The following is a 13,611-nucleotide window of genomic DNA, read 5'->3' as shown; positions in this document are numbered from 1 at the left end:
GGAGGCCCAGAGACCAAAGTCACTTGCCCACAGTCTCAAGGCTTGGAGGGAGGAGGAACGCAGGGAGAAGCAGGTTTCGATTTTTGAAGGGAAAGATACTTGCCAGTTCCGGGCGAGGGCTGGAAGTGGCCTCAGTAACTGGGGCCTCAGATTTATTTTGCATTTTCCTAATACCCCCTGGGCTCTCAGCAGTGAGGCCCCATCCTCTCTTGGCCCCATCTTCTCTGCTGTCTTCTGCCTCAGTTTGCTCCTAGCACTAAAACAACTGGCTGTGTTATGGACCTCCTGCTTCTCATCCACTTGTGCTGTGTGTTTAAGACCCCGTGTGCTGTGCGTGTGCAGCTTGGCCCACTGCTTCTCACTGTGAAAGGGACTTTACGCGTTGTTCTTGTCTCTTTAAATCAGTATTAGCTCTAATACTGTGTCTATGGATTCTTGGTTCATTTTTCTAGAGAGATGATGAATCACCTGCAAACTGACAATTGTATCACTTTCTTCCACATCCTTTTCTCTCTCTGCTATGGACTGAACATTTGTGTTTGCTCCCATCCCCTAGGTTCCTTGGCTGAAGCCCCCCGCCCCCCTCCACGGGATGGCATTTGGAGGTGAAGTCTTTGGGGGATGATCAGGTTTAGATGCTGTCACAGGGTGGAGCCCTCATGATGAGATTGGTACCTTATAAGAGGAAGGGGAGACAGAGCTCTGTGAGCATACACCAAGGAGAGCCGTATCAGGAGGAAGGCCATGCCCTGGAAGAGGGTCCGCACCAAAGCCCGACCAGGCTGGCACTCTGACCTTAATCTCCCAGGCTCCAGACAGCGAGAAATAAGTTTCTGTTGCTGAACTGCCCAGTCTATGGTCGTTTGGGATAGCAGACTGAATTCACCAAGATGCTCTTATTTCTTTTTCTTTCCATATAGTGTTCAGGATTTCCAATATATTTTGGTTAGTGGTGTTGACAATAGTACCCTTGTCTTGTTCCTAACTTTAGGGGGATGCATTTGAAGTGTTTCCATTAAGAAGGGGTGGATTGACTATGGTACTTCAGAGCTTTTTGGTTGTTGTTGTTGTTAATCCTCACCCGGAGATATTTTTCCATTGATTTTTAGAGAGAGTGGAAGAAAAGGGAGAGAGAGTGTGAGAGGGAGAGGGAAAGAGGGAAGGGGAGGAGAGGGGAGAAGGAGAGGGAGGGGGGTGGCGGGGAGGAAGAAGGAAATATAGATTTAAGAAAGACACGTCGATTGGTTGCCTCCTGCACGTACTTGACCAGGGCTGTGGATGGAACCTGTAACCCAGGTAGGTGCCCTTGACTGGACTTGAACCCAGGACTCCAGTACATGGGCTGACACTCTAACCACTGAGCAACATGGACCAAGGCAAAGGTTTTTTTTTAGGTAAAATATAAATCAACACAAATTTTGCCATCTTAAGGATTTTAAGTACAGTTAACTGGTATTAAATACATTCACATTGTTCTGTAACCACTACCAACATCTATCCACATAAATATTTTAATTTTGTAAAATTAAAACTCTATACCCATTAAACAATTTCTCTCTTCACACCAGTCCCTGACAACTACCATTCTACTTCCTGTCTCTGATTTTGATTTCTCTAGGGAACTTCGTATGAATGGAAAAATACAGTATCTTTTTGTCAGTGGCTCATTTTACTCAGCTAAATGTCCTCAAGGTTAATCCATGTTATAGTACATTGCAGAATTTTATTACTTTCTAAGGCTGAATATATTCCATTGAATGTATATACCATATTTTGCTTATCTATTCATCTGCCAATGGACACAGGTTGCTGCCATGTTTTAGCTATCCTATATAATAGAAGCCAAATATGATGTGTCCAGTCGACTGGTTGGCTGTTCAACCAATCAAAGTGTAATATGCTAATGATATGCTAAGACTGCTCAACCGTTTGCTATGGTGTGCACTGACCACCAGGGGGAAGACAGTCAACCAGTAGATTAGCTTGCTGCTGGGGTCTGGCCGATTGGGACTGAGCAAGACCAGCCAGACACGCCCTGGAGCCCGCCCGTGGTCCCTCCCCTACTGGCCAACCTCCCATGTCCCTTCTCAGCCCCAATTGTGCACCAGTGGTGTCCCTTGGCCTGGCCTGTGCTCTCTCGCAATCTGGGACCCCTCAGGGGATGTCAGAGAGCCTGTTTTGGCCTGATCCTGCAGGCCAGGCCGAAGGATCCCACTGGTGCATGTATTTGTGCACCGGGCCTCTAGTCTATAATAATGAAAGTGTAATATGCTAATTAGACTGGGTGTCCATCCAGACATCCTTCCTTCCGGACAAAGCCGCAGTGGGTGGGGGCTGAGGCAGAGGTGGCAGAGGCCCCTCGCCATGGCGGCGGGCGGGAGCCAGGGCCAAGGCCATTGCATGAATTTTGTGCATCGGGCCTCTAGTTGTGAATTATGTTGCTATGAACATGGGTGTACAAATATCTGAGACCCTGCCTTCAATTCTTTTGGATGCCTAGAAGTGAGATTGCTGGGTCATATAGTAATTCTATTTTTAATTATTTGAGGAACCCCCATACTGGTTTCCACAGCAGCTTACTATTTCACATTTCCACCAACAGTGCACAAGGGTCCATTGTCTCCACATTTTCACCAACACTTGCTGTTTTCTGTTTGATAGTAGCTATCCTAATGGGTGTGAGATGGTAACTCATTGTAATTTTGATTTACATTTCTCTACTGACTACTGACATTGAGCATTTTTTCATGTGTTTATTGGCCATTTGTATATCTTCTTTGGAAAAATGACTATTCAAATCTTTTGCCCAGTTTTGCATTAAGTTGTTTTAGAAGTTCTCTATATATTCTGGCTATTAATCCCTTATCAGGATATGATTTTCAAATATGTTTGCCCATTCTGTGGGCTGCCTTTTTATTCCTTGGATAGTGTCTTCTGATGCACACATTTCTAAAATGTTCATGAAGTCCAATTTATCTATTTTTTTCTTTTGTTGCCTATGCCTTCATGTCATATCCATTAAATCATGGCCAAATCCAATGTCACAATACTTTTGTCCTGTTTTCTTCTAAGAGTTTCATTGTTTTAGGTCTTACATTTGGTTCTTGATCCATTTGAAGTTAATTTTTGTATGTGGTGTTAGGAAAGGGTCCAACTTCATTCTTTTACCTGTGGAAATCTAGTACTTGACCAGACCTCACCAAGCCACACCCTAAACATGTGCAGTTTAGCATGCCGCCGAAGATTCAAGGAGATCCCTATGTAAATTTCGAGTTCTCTCTGCATAGCTCCCTCTTCTCTGATGCTCTGCTCCACAAATTCTATTCGCTGCTGTCTCTCCAAACTCTGATCCGTCTCCCCAGTTCAGCAATACTCCATTCTGTGCTTGAACTCTCCTTCTCCACATCATGACCCAGAAAGTATGTCTGGCAGGAAGCTGGAGGGATTATAGAACACACTCTGTTTCTCTTTCCTGGTTGTTTGTGTCAGGAGGACACTCCGGTCCCGGTTACCACAATATGTCTGGAAGCGAAATTCAGTCCATATCTTTCTTGCTTGATAACATCTTCTTCCTTGCTTATGTTTTCAGACCCTTCTGTTTATTTAAACACTGAAAACATTCACTTTACATTGTGTCTGACAATTCCAATATCCAAAGTCTTGTATGTCTGATTTAATATTTGATATCTGTTTTCATTCGCTTTGGTGTGTCTTTTTAAATTTTGGATTGTGAGCTAATATTCAACTCGGAATCCTATTAGGTCTGGGCTGAGAGTAAACATCTTCGGAGAAGATTTGTATCTGCTTCTGCCAGGCCTCTCCCTGGGTTTCCCAGGCCTCACAGGCAGCATGTACATGTACATCCAGGACGCGGAGGCTGACTGGACAGAGGTGGACCTTGCTTCCCCTTCCTTCCAATTCCATGTGTCCTTGTGCTCAGAAGGGGAGGGCGGGAGAGTGGCTAGACGCCCAGGAACCCGAAGTATCAAAGGACGCAGGCTTAAGAACATAGTACGTCATTTCAAATCCATTACCAGGGGACAAACGTATAATCCAAAAAAAAGCCTTTCAATGATACAAATGATGGGGCAGGTGTGGGGTGGAGGGGGTTAATCGGGGGGGGGGGGAGGACATCTATAACACTTTCAACGATAAAGATAAATTTTAAACAATTAAACCTCAAAAATTCAGATTTAAAAAGCATCTATTACAAAGGGAGCACAAGCAGTCAAGTATAGAGCGTGTCACTGAACACCACCCACAGCTCAGGGCCTGAAGTCTCTCTTCCAGGCCTGGAGAACAAGGCAGACCCTCCGGGGTCCTCACCCTGCTCCCGGGAAGGGCCGCAGACAAGCAGGGGCCAGAGCAGGTGTGCTGTCTGTGCCTCTCAGGGGCCCCCAGGGAGGCATCAGCACACCCACGGGCTGCCATCCCTGGGCGCCTGATGCTGGTAAGGATTCTTCAGGCCTGTTAGCTTGGGTAATGAGGGTGGGCTAAAGGGGCCACAGGGGCTCTGGCTTTCCAGGTGCCACCAAAGGGCTCCTGGATGTGGCCTGTCACTGCCTCTTCTGTCCTACTCCAGGGCCCTCTCCTCCTATTTCCACCTGCCCTTTATTCTCCCTCCTCCCTCATTTCTTCTTCCCTCCCACCTCCCATTCGGCTCCCTCTCCCCCAACCCTCCCTCCTGCGCTCTCCCTTCTCATCATCTCTCTCCTGTCTCTCCCTTAGTTTTGTCTCCCTCTGCTCTGCTTTTTTCTTCCTGTCTCCCCTCTCCCTCTTCTCTCTCACACCCTGTTGTCCACTTGGGCCAGAACCTGAGCCATTCCCAACCAGTGAAGGGGAGGAGGGCATAGTTTAGTCCCATCCCAGACCTCACATGGTAATGTCTCATTTGGCTTGGCCCCCTGATCGGGTTTGTTTCCTTGGGAGCGGGAGAATCCAAGCTGCTTCATTGGCCACAGAAACAGCTCTGGGTCAGAGCACCCCAGTTTCCAAGGACTGGACCTGGAACCGGGCTGCTGGGGTCCTCTGGCCTTGTAGAGCCAGCCTAGCCCGTGGCCTCACCCAGATGCTGGAGGCATGCTTGTTTATTACATAGAGGCTCAGAGAAAGGGGGTGGGGGCAGGGGAGGCAGGGCAGGGTGGGCAAGGGAGGAGCCTCATCCAGGCCTGGCACTCTGGTGGCCAAGGGGCCTGTATCACTTCTTGGAGGCCAGTTTCTTCCAAGCGTTCATCTTCTTACTGTCTGTCCTGCCTTGGATGAGAGGATGCAGATCCACATCAGGCTGTTTCATCCTAAAAATCAAAATAGAGAGAAGCAAATGCTGGGAAATGGGTGGAGAGGGCTGGCCTGGACAGCGCTTGATCCCTGTGCTGGCCTGGGCCGAGGTGAGCATGGCCTCCACCTTGAACAGCTGAGGTCCTCTGGGCATCGCTCCAACCTGGGGGTCCCAGCGCACCTGTGACTTTTCTAGGTGCTCACAGTTCTGCTTTTCTATCTTCATGAGAAGTGTGTGATTTTTCACGCTCTTGCAGAGCCCGTGATTCGCTTCACAGTGAACACGGCCAAGTCAGTGGACTTGACAAGTCTAGGAAGTTTATGCAGGAAGACAGCCTGGGTCTCCACCCTTCTCAGACAGACAAATGGGTCTGGGGTGTGGGGTTTCACCAAAGCTTAAAGGCTTCAATCTCCGCCAACCAGACCAGAGCAACTGGGCATCAAGTTGATAAAAGAGGTCAGAGGTCAGAGATTGTTGGAGATGTGACTCCCCAAGGTCACTTAGCCCCCTGTGGTTCTGGGAGCCATGCCTATTCTGCCAACCACAAGAGGGCCCCTCAGCCCCCGGGCTGGGAGACCACCTACTTCTTCTCAGGTTCAGAGAAGTAGTCCTCCATCTTGTCCCCTACGGTCAACGAGGAGACGCTTCCTTGGACGTCTTCCAACATTGTTCTCTTGTCTGAGTCAGTGTCATCCAGGCCCAGGAAGGAGGGCAAAACGCTGCGGGGGAGGTAGGGAGGGGAGGGCAGTGCTCAGTAGAGGCCCAGTCAGAGGGGGTTCGGAGCTGGCCCCCCAATGTTCCAGTTCCTAGAGAGAAAAGGGCACAGGTGCTTCTCCGGAGGAAGAGTGAAGGGAGACCTGACCCCTGGGGACCCAGAGATTCACTGGGGTTGGCTTCCCTGGCTTCTCTTTCAGAGTGGAACTGCCCTAACGCCATGCCCGCGACACCTGTACACCCAGCCTGACCATCAAACGAGCAAAGGAGAGAACAGGAAGCCAAGAAAATAAGTCATCATGTACGATGTTATGGATTGTATCCCCCAAAATTCATATACAGGAGTCCTAACCCCTAGTACCCCAAGATGTAGGGAATAGGGTCACTGTGGATGTAGTGAGTTGAGAAGTCGTACCAGAGTAGATTGGGCCTCAATCTAATATCCCTGGTATCTTTATAAAAAAAGGGGACACGTGGACATAGACATGCACATGGGGGAACGCCATGTGAAGATGAGTGGTGCTGTCCTGGCTGGTTTGGCTCAGTGGTTGGAGTGTTTGCCTGCGGACTGAGGGGTCGTGGGTTCAATTCCTGGTCAAGGGCATGTACTTCAGTTGCAGGTTTGATCTCCGACCCCAGTTGGGGCACATGGGAGAGGAAACCAGTTGATGTCTCTTTCTCACATTCATGTTTCTCTCTTTTCATTCCTCCCTCCCCTCCCTCCCTCCTGCTTTCCACTCTCTAGGGATCAATGAAAAAAATATCTTTGGGTGAGGATTAAAAAAAAAAAAGGATGAGTGGTGCAGCCACAGCCTGGGAATGCCCAGAGCTTGGAGGGCTGAACTAGATACTTCCCTAGCACCCTCAGAGGGAGCCTGCCCTGCCCACACCTGCTTCTCGGACTTCTGGCCTCCTGAACCACAAGACAATACATCTCAGTCTGTGGAAGGGTCCCACTGCTCTAGGAAACTAATGAACACGTGTGGTCACTCCTCACCTTTGCACCACAGCCCCAGGCGTTCCAGCCATTCACTGTATGCAAACACTGTTCGGGTTACAACATGGTTTTGAGCAGCGCAGTGGCCGAAGGGGACGGGAAGTGCAGGGTGCCCATTTTACCGACTAGAGCAGAGAGGGGAGCTGGAGGGCACATAGGTTCATGGCAGAGACAGGACCAGCCCTTTCATTCATTGTCTCTTCTTATTAATTGAGCCCTCACTATGCGACTAGATTAAGGGAAAAGCATTTCAGAGATAAGAGACAAAGGGAGAAGAGAAGGGGGGCTCCTTTATCATTGCAAGGGCCCCCCAAAAATAAAAAATGGAATGCTACCAGAATGGGGTCACAGAATCTGGGTATATTCACAATGTTTGCATTTAGCAAACTAACGTCTCCCTTCACAGCTTACCCTGCCGCCCTGCCCGATGGGGAGCACGCACACAAAGTCCAAGTGACTTCACAACACCGCAATGGGGCACAAGAAGAGATTAACCAAAAACTTATAGGTATAACCCATGGACACAGACAATAGTGCGGTGAAGGCCTGGGGAGGGGGCGCAGGAACGAGATGGAGGGTGTTGGGGGGCGGGGGGAAGTATTGTAATACTTTCAACAATAAAGATAAATAAATAAAAGAGAAACTGAAAAATAAAATAAATAACAGCCAATTCTGATCAAGCTTCTCCCTAGCTCAAGAACCTTCAATGGCTCCCCATTGCCTATATGATCAAGTCACCAAAGCTTCCCACAACATGCCCTTCCCCTGTTTATCCAATGCCTGCTTCTCCTTCAGCAGAGGACCCTACTCCATCAGGTCTTCCTAGGACTCGTGAATGGGTCCACAGTGGCATCCTAACACATGAAGAGCCGGGCACTGCCTCATTCTGGCAGGTTTCTACTTTCTCCTCTCCACAAGCTGACAAGTCTTATCTCACCAGCCAGGTCTGGCCTACACCTCACATGTCTCTGGGTCTCCTAACAGAGTGGCTTGACCAGAGCAGGTCAGCAGCAGGCTCTCACAGTGCCTCAAAACCCTGGAGCCAAGCCAAGCTTGTTGAGAACTGCCATGCTGGCAGGGACAGCTGCCTGGGTGTGGAGGAGGGGAGGCAGCTTAGGACAGGGAGGTTCGAGGGTCAGCTCTGCCACGCCCTGACCTGTGCACACACAGAACTCACACTCTCTTCCCAGGGCCTGGCTTGACGCCTCTTTTGCAGGAGCTGTAGAGGTCCCCGAGGACAGAGTGAGCAAAGCCTTGAGGCTCTCAGTAGCTTTCCTCTCTGTACCTTCCCAACATCCATAGCCGCCCCTGGACCCTGCCTCCTCCACTGAAGCATTCCAGGATGCTTGGTTCATGGTGTAACCTCCACAGTTTCTCTGGAGCGAATTCCCCCAAACCTCTTTCGGATCAGGCAGAAATTCTGACAAGCCCCAAACTCTGCACACGAGGAAGAGACTGGAGTCAGGACTCCTAGAAAGCTGAGGGGCCTTGTGGGAGCGGGGGATGCCCAAGTGGGGGTGCAATCATAGGCAAGCCTATGTCTGCACGCAGGTGTATAAAGCACTCCAGCAAACATACTAGTACTTTCAGAAGATCCCCACAACAACCCGGTGAGGTGGGCATCATCACCTCATTTTAAGGGGAGGAAAGTAGGCTTAGGAAGGCAAATGGATTAGCCAGGGGCGCCCAGATGGTGAAGAGCAGAGCAGGGGCTCCAGCCTCATCTCAGGACCCCAGACCCAGTCAGTTTTCTGCTCACCACATGGCCCAGGCATTCTAGAATCCGCTCCGTTCTCATACAGCCTTCAGCAATGCCAAGAGCCCCAGGCTCCATCCCTGGACCAGGCTGTATGCCTTGAGTCCAGAGACCTATCTCTGTACATCTCACCCAAGCTGGGCCCGTTATGCTCTGTAATGAGCATCACCTCGTTGAAAAGCCAGAGCTCGGAGGCCGAGAGGCAGACTTAAGCTAGGACACCCCAATTCCTTTTACAAGGACCTGAGATCACTTCATGAATGGCCCTTGCCTGTGGCCCTGCCAGTAAACAAAGTAGAGGCAGGACTTGGATCACACACAGGATGGAGTGGGGTGCAACGGGACAGAAGGCGGGGGTGTCACTAGGGACCCTACCCAAATGCCCGTCTGCATTATTTCCCTACAGACACCAGCAGTGGGCAAATGATTCTGTGTCCCTCCTTCTCCAAGAGGGCCCTTTTCCAAGGCTTGTGTCCCGAAGAAACCAGCAGCACGGCCTGGCGCAACCCCTCACAGCCCGCTGTCATCCCCGCCCAGCCCACCTGCAAAGTCGTTCCACGCCAGCGTCTCCTGTGGACCCCTCCTCAACTCACTCCCCTGGCTCACCAGTGCCCCTTCCACGGTGCCGACTCCTCCCCCACCCTCCACCCCACACCCTTGCCTGCTGCCATCCTTCCTGAGTTTGAGTTTTTCCTGTTGTACCTAAATTTGTAGTTCTCTGGCATGAAGTAGCCCATCTTGCAGTCGTGCCGAGCCTGGAAGATCTGTTTCAGCAGATTCTGCTTGCTGAAGCCGTATCCATTCAAAACGCAGCCCCCAAAAAGGAGCTTCCCCGCAGCGAACATCTGCTGACAGACAGGAAGGAAACAAAGGAGAGGCCCTCAGCACATCAGCACCGAATCTCGGGACAGGGCCACAGCTCTCAGAGCCTGTGCCAGAATCCAGGCCTCTCTTTGGTGCCCGGAAAGAGGTGTTGCCCTCCCCAACTCACCCACTGAGGTGTGGCTACGCCTGTCCTCTGTCTAGGTCCCCCAGGTCAGAAGCCCATCATCACAGCCTCTTCCCTCTGCCAGATGGACCAGCTCAAATGTCACTTCATATACAAGACCTCCCAGAACTCTGAGGCCAGAAGGGTGTCTTCCTGCTCCCAGGCAGCTGGCCTCAAACCCACTCTGATACACTGATCAGCTGGTCCCATGGGACAGGGGTCCCTTGAGGGCAAGGATCTTGCCCTATGGCTCTCCATGCCCCCACCCTCTACATCTCAATCTCCTACAGAGATTTCTGTGCATGGATATTCATTAGTATGGATATTCATTAGTTATTTGTCATGAACAAAAAACAGACCAAAAAAAAAAAAAAAAAGGAAATAACCTAAAAAGGCCCCCCAAAAGCAGCACAGATAGAAAAACCAGAATGACAGATTCTTACACATCAGTTAAAAATCAGGTGTCATAAACTATTTGAAGACATGGGGAAATTTTCACATCATTTTTTTGGGGAAATATTCATATCATTTTAAATTAAAAACAGAACCCTCAAATCAGAGAAAGACTTGAAAAGGCCAGATACCAAAATATGAGCATTAGCATGGGTGTGGCCCAGGGCCTCCCATAGATGCCGGCACACGCTTGTGTAACAAATGAGGCAATCTGGGTGATATGATGAAGTAATTATATTCTAAATTGTATCTTCCAAATTTTCCCCATGAATTTAAAGGGTGGGGCAAAAGTAGGTTTACAGTTGTGAGTACACAAAACAGAGCTTATTCTTGTATAATGTTTTAATTATCACATTATTTACTAATTATTGTTTTTTGTGTTTGTTAATTCTCACCTGAGGATATTTTTTTCCATTGATTTTTAGAGAGAGTGGAAGGGAGGGAGGGAGAGGGAAAAGAGAGAAAGAGAGAGAGACATCCATGTGAGAGACACACATTGATTGGTTGCCTCCCACCCAGCCTGCAACCAAGGTAAGTGCTCTTGACCTGGAATTGAACCTGCAATCCTTCGGATTTGGGCTGACACCCTAACCACCAAACCACAACAGCCAGGGCCTCTCATATTCTTTTTTTTTTATTTTTTGTTTTTCTTTTATTTATTTTTTTTTCATATTCTTTTTTATAAACAACTGTAAACCTACTTTTCTCCTACCCTGTATATGTTTTTAGCAAGAAGTTATTTAAAATAAACAAACAGATGAAGAGAATTTGACTTTCCAGTTAAGTGCCCCTTCAGTCTCCTGGGATTGGGGACATGTGGGAGAAAACCCCCTCCCACATCTGTGCCTTCACAAGGGTAGGGGCTATGGAGACCGGGGGAAGCTGGTAGTTGGTGGTGAGTCCCCTGCTGGGCTCCAGCTCACCAGAACCATCCCCTGCATCACAGCATACTTCTTCACCAGCAGGGGCGGGTCCTTCTGCAGAGGGCTGTCGAGGTCATACCGCAGTAGGCGGTAGGGGTCATGCCGGCACTGCCAAGAGAATGAATGCCCATCACCTCCATGCCAAGAGGATGCACTCAGATTCCTGCGTTCTCAGCCAGGTCGGGTTACCACTGAGTTCTGGAGCCCCATACAATACCCCCTTCTCAACCCCTACTCATGGCATCCCAGAGAATGTCCCAGATCCACTTAGGGCCCTCTATTGGTGAAAGCTGTCACAGAGATGATCGCCCCGCCATGTGACATCCACCACTAGCCTGGTCCTCTGGAGTCTGTGGGACGTTCCTGTCTCCTCTGTCTGAGAGACCCCGTGTGGAGATTTGAAGGTGGGAATGGCATACCCATTTCCAGGATTCTTCTGCCCCCTATCTCCCTGCTGGATGCCCTACTGGACACCTCCCAGTCATGAAACCCACTGAATTGAACCCAAATCTTGAGGTATGGTCTGGTCAATCCAGAGTAAAGCTGGTCTCTTTCTCCTCCTTCTTTCTGGATGCTATGGATCCATTAATAAAGCTAATGTGATACTTTCTGGTTTTATTTGCCTGGACCCACACCTGGTGTTCTAGCTATCAGAGCAAGAGAACATTAGGAAAGGTTTCTGTCTTAAGACCCGGAGTGGTGGGGCCAGGGGCAGTGCAATCTGAAAACACCCTCCAGGCCTGCTCTCTGCACTCCTCCATCCTGCTGCCCATCTACCAGGCCCTGACCCTGTTTATGCTGCTCATGGCTGGGCGGCACCACCATGCATTTCTGTGCTTATGGATAATTATTAGTGAACAATGAATAGCCCTGAAATAAACGGAAGTCAATTCTAAGCTTAAAACATATGTGGCTTTGATGTATAAGACTAGAAAAAAAGCCTTCTGGTGTCTGATCCGAAGGGTTCCAATGCCAAGCTCCTGGCACTGGCTGGAGTGCAGGTCTGAGGGTGGGTATGTCAGGGCCAGGAAGGTGGCACTCCTGGGAGGAGGGCTTGAGAGGTTGTCCCCAGGGTATTCACGAAAATCAGAATTAAGGGCTGCAGCCAAAGAAAGATGGGTGAAGACAATAGATTTGAGAGGCACCAAGACAAAGAGAGTTTGAAGGAAGGCACCAAGTGGACACATAGCTCTGTGCTCATGTGGCATCCTCTGCTCCAGGTGGTCTGGGGACAGGGCCCCCTTGAACTGTGCTAACACTGTTGGAATGGCTGATGACTCAGGATGATGATGAGATTTAGAAATGACTCTGCAGCAAGGAGGCGGGTGGTTCCATGTGCCCCTGACTGACCCATCCATGATGAAATGGGACCTCGAGTGGTCTTTCCCCTGTTCACCGTGGCACAGGCCACGGCCTCTGCTAGAAACACTCACCCACCGGCCCAAACGCTTTCATCCTGGTGGGCTCTCTCAAGACCCTTGAGAGGGGTTCCTTTGCTCCCCAGTTCCCACCTGCCTAGAGCTGTCCTTTCACGGTCCTCATCGGGGCTTGCTGTAGTTTCATCCCCACCATGTTGGGAGCCCCTCCATGGCTGTGTCACAATCAACATGGAGCAGAGACCTGCACAGGACCAGCACACAGTAGGTACTACAAACATTCCTTAGCCCTGAGGATCTAGAGGTGAGTGTGGCTCTGCTTTAAATACACCAGCACATAACCACAAACTGTGGTGTGTGCTCTGGAAGAAAACAACAGGGCCTGACTTTGTCTCAAGGTCGGAAAGGGCAACCACTTGATGTGGTGACATTCGTCCTGGGACAGGGGGATGAACGGGAGAGAACCACAGCGAACAGTAGGGAGAGTGTGTGCAAAGGCCCCAAGGAGCAAAGGAAGTGAAAGGGGACCCTGTGCCGAGGTGGAGAGGCAATCTCTCAGCTAGGTACTCAGCCAGCCCTAGCCCTCCCCCACCACCTCCCCACCTCCAGACACTGGGGGCTCCTCTGCTGGGCCCAGGACCCACCTGGATGCAGGGTGAGGCACGGCCCTGCTGCCGGTGACAGTAGAGTGTGTTGAGCAGCCAATGGAGCTGTCCTGAGCTGGTAGGAATGTGGCTTGACACTATTCCGAACACCAGCACCTGGCTGGGGTCACGGGGCGCCGACAGGAAGCGTTCCAGCTCCACATCAGATACCAGCGGTGGCTTCACTATGCACTTGCAGCCAGCGCGGATGTCTTCCTTACAAATGAGCTTCCGCAGCACCAGTGGGCAGTCAGAGGGTGAGGCTGCCCACCTGGTGTGGCTGCGCATCCCTGCGGCCCTCCCCCTGCAAGAAGGAGCAAGTGAGCAAGCGCTCAGTGGGCTCTGACTCCACATGGACAAAGGCCCCACTGCTGTGGAGTCTAGGCCTTAAGCAATTCAACCCTGGCCTCCGCCACCAACATGCCCCCTATCTCCCTGCAGCACTGCCTTGAATGGGTCCCCTGATCTCTCTGGGCCTCTGT

The 13,611-nt window shown here is 50.2% G+C and overlaps 1 protein-coding gene across 6 annotated transcripts in view; it reads right to left on the bottom strand.

The window, feature by feature from the left end:
• Window positions 1–4,699: 4,699 nt before the first annotated feature.
• The window catches only part of C18H3orf20 (chromosome 18 C3orf20 homolog), a 70,741-nt gene continuing 61,829 nt past the window's right edge, over window positions 4,700–13,611 (bottom strand). For 5 of the 6 annotated variants that reach the window (XM_054729854.1, XM_054729857.1, XM_054729858.1 and 2 more), the window contains 5 exons: window positions 13,130–13,433; window positions 11,110–11,217; window positions 9,448–9,593; window positions 5,863–5,997; window positions 4,700–5,294 (listed from right to left, as the gene is read on the bottom strand). In XM_054729854.1, the coding sequence (XP_054585829.1) occupies window positions 5,198–5,294; window positions 5,863–5,997; window positions 9,448–9,593; window positions 11,110–11,217; window positions 13,130–13,433 (790 nt within the window). In that variant the 3' untranslated portion in view covers window positions 4,700–5,197. The remainder of the gene's footprint in view (window positions 5,295–5,862; window positions 5,998–9,447; window positions 9,594–11,109; window positions 11,218–13,129; window positions 13,434–13,611) is intronic. The other variant, XM_054729856.1, reaches the window with a different exon arrangement.

The sequence above is a fragment of the Eptesicus fuscus genome, chromosome 18 (genome assembly GCF_027574615.1).
Source record: "Eptesicus fuscus isolate TK198812 chromosome 18, DD_ASM_mEF_20220401, whole genome shotgun sequence".
In the NCBI taxonomy this organism is placed as follows: domain Eukaryota; kingdom Metazoa; phylum Chordata; class Mammalia; order Chiroptera; family Vespertilionidae; genus Eptesicus; species Eptesicus fuscus.
This window is presented reverse-complemented; position numbering and strand designations above follow the sequence as displayed.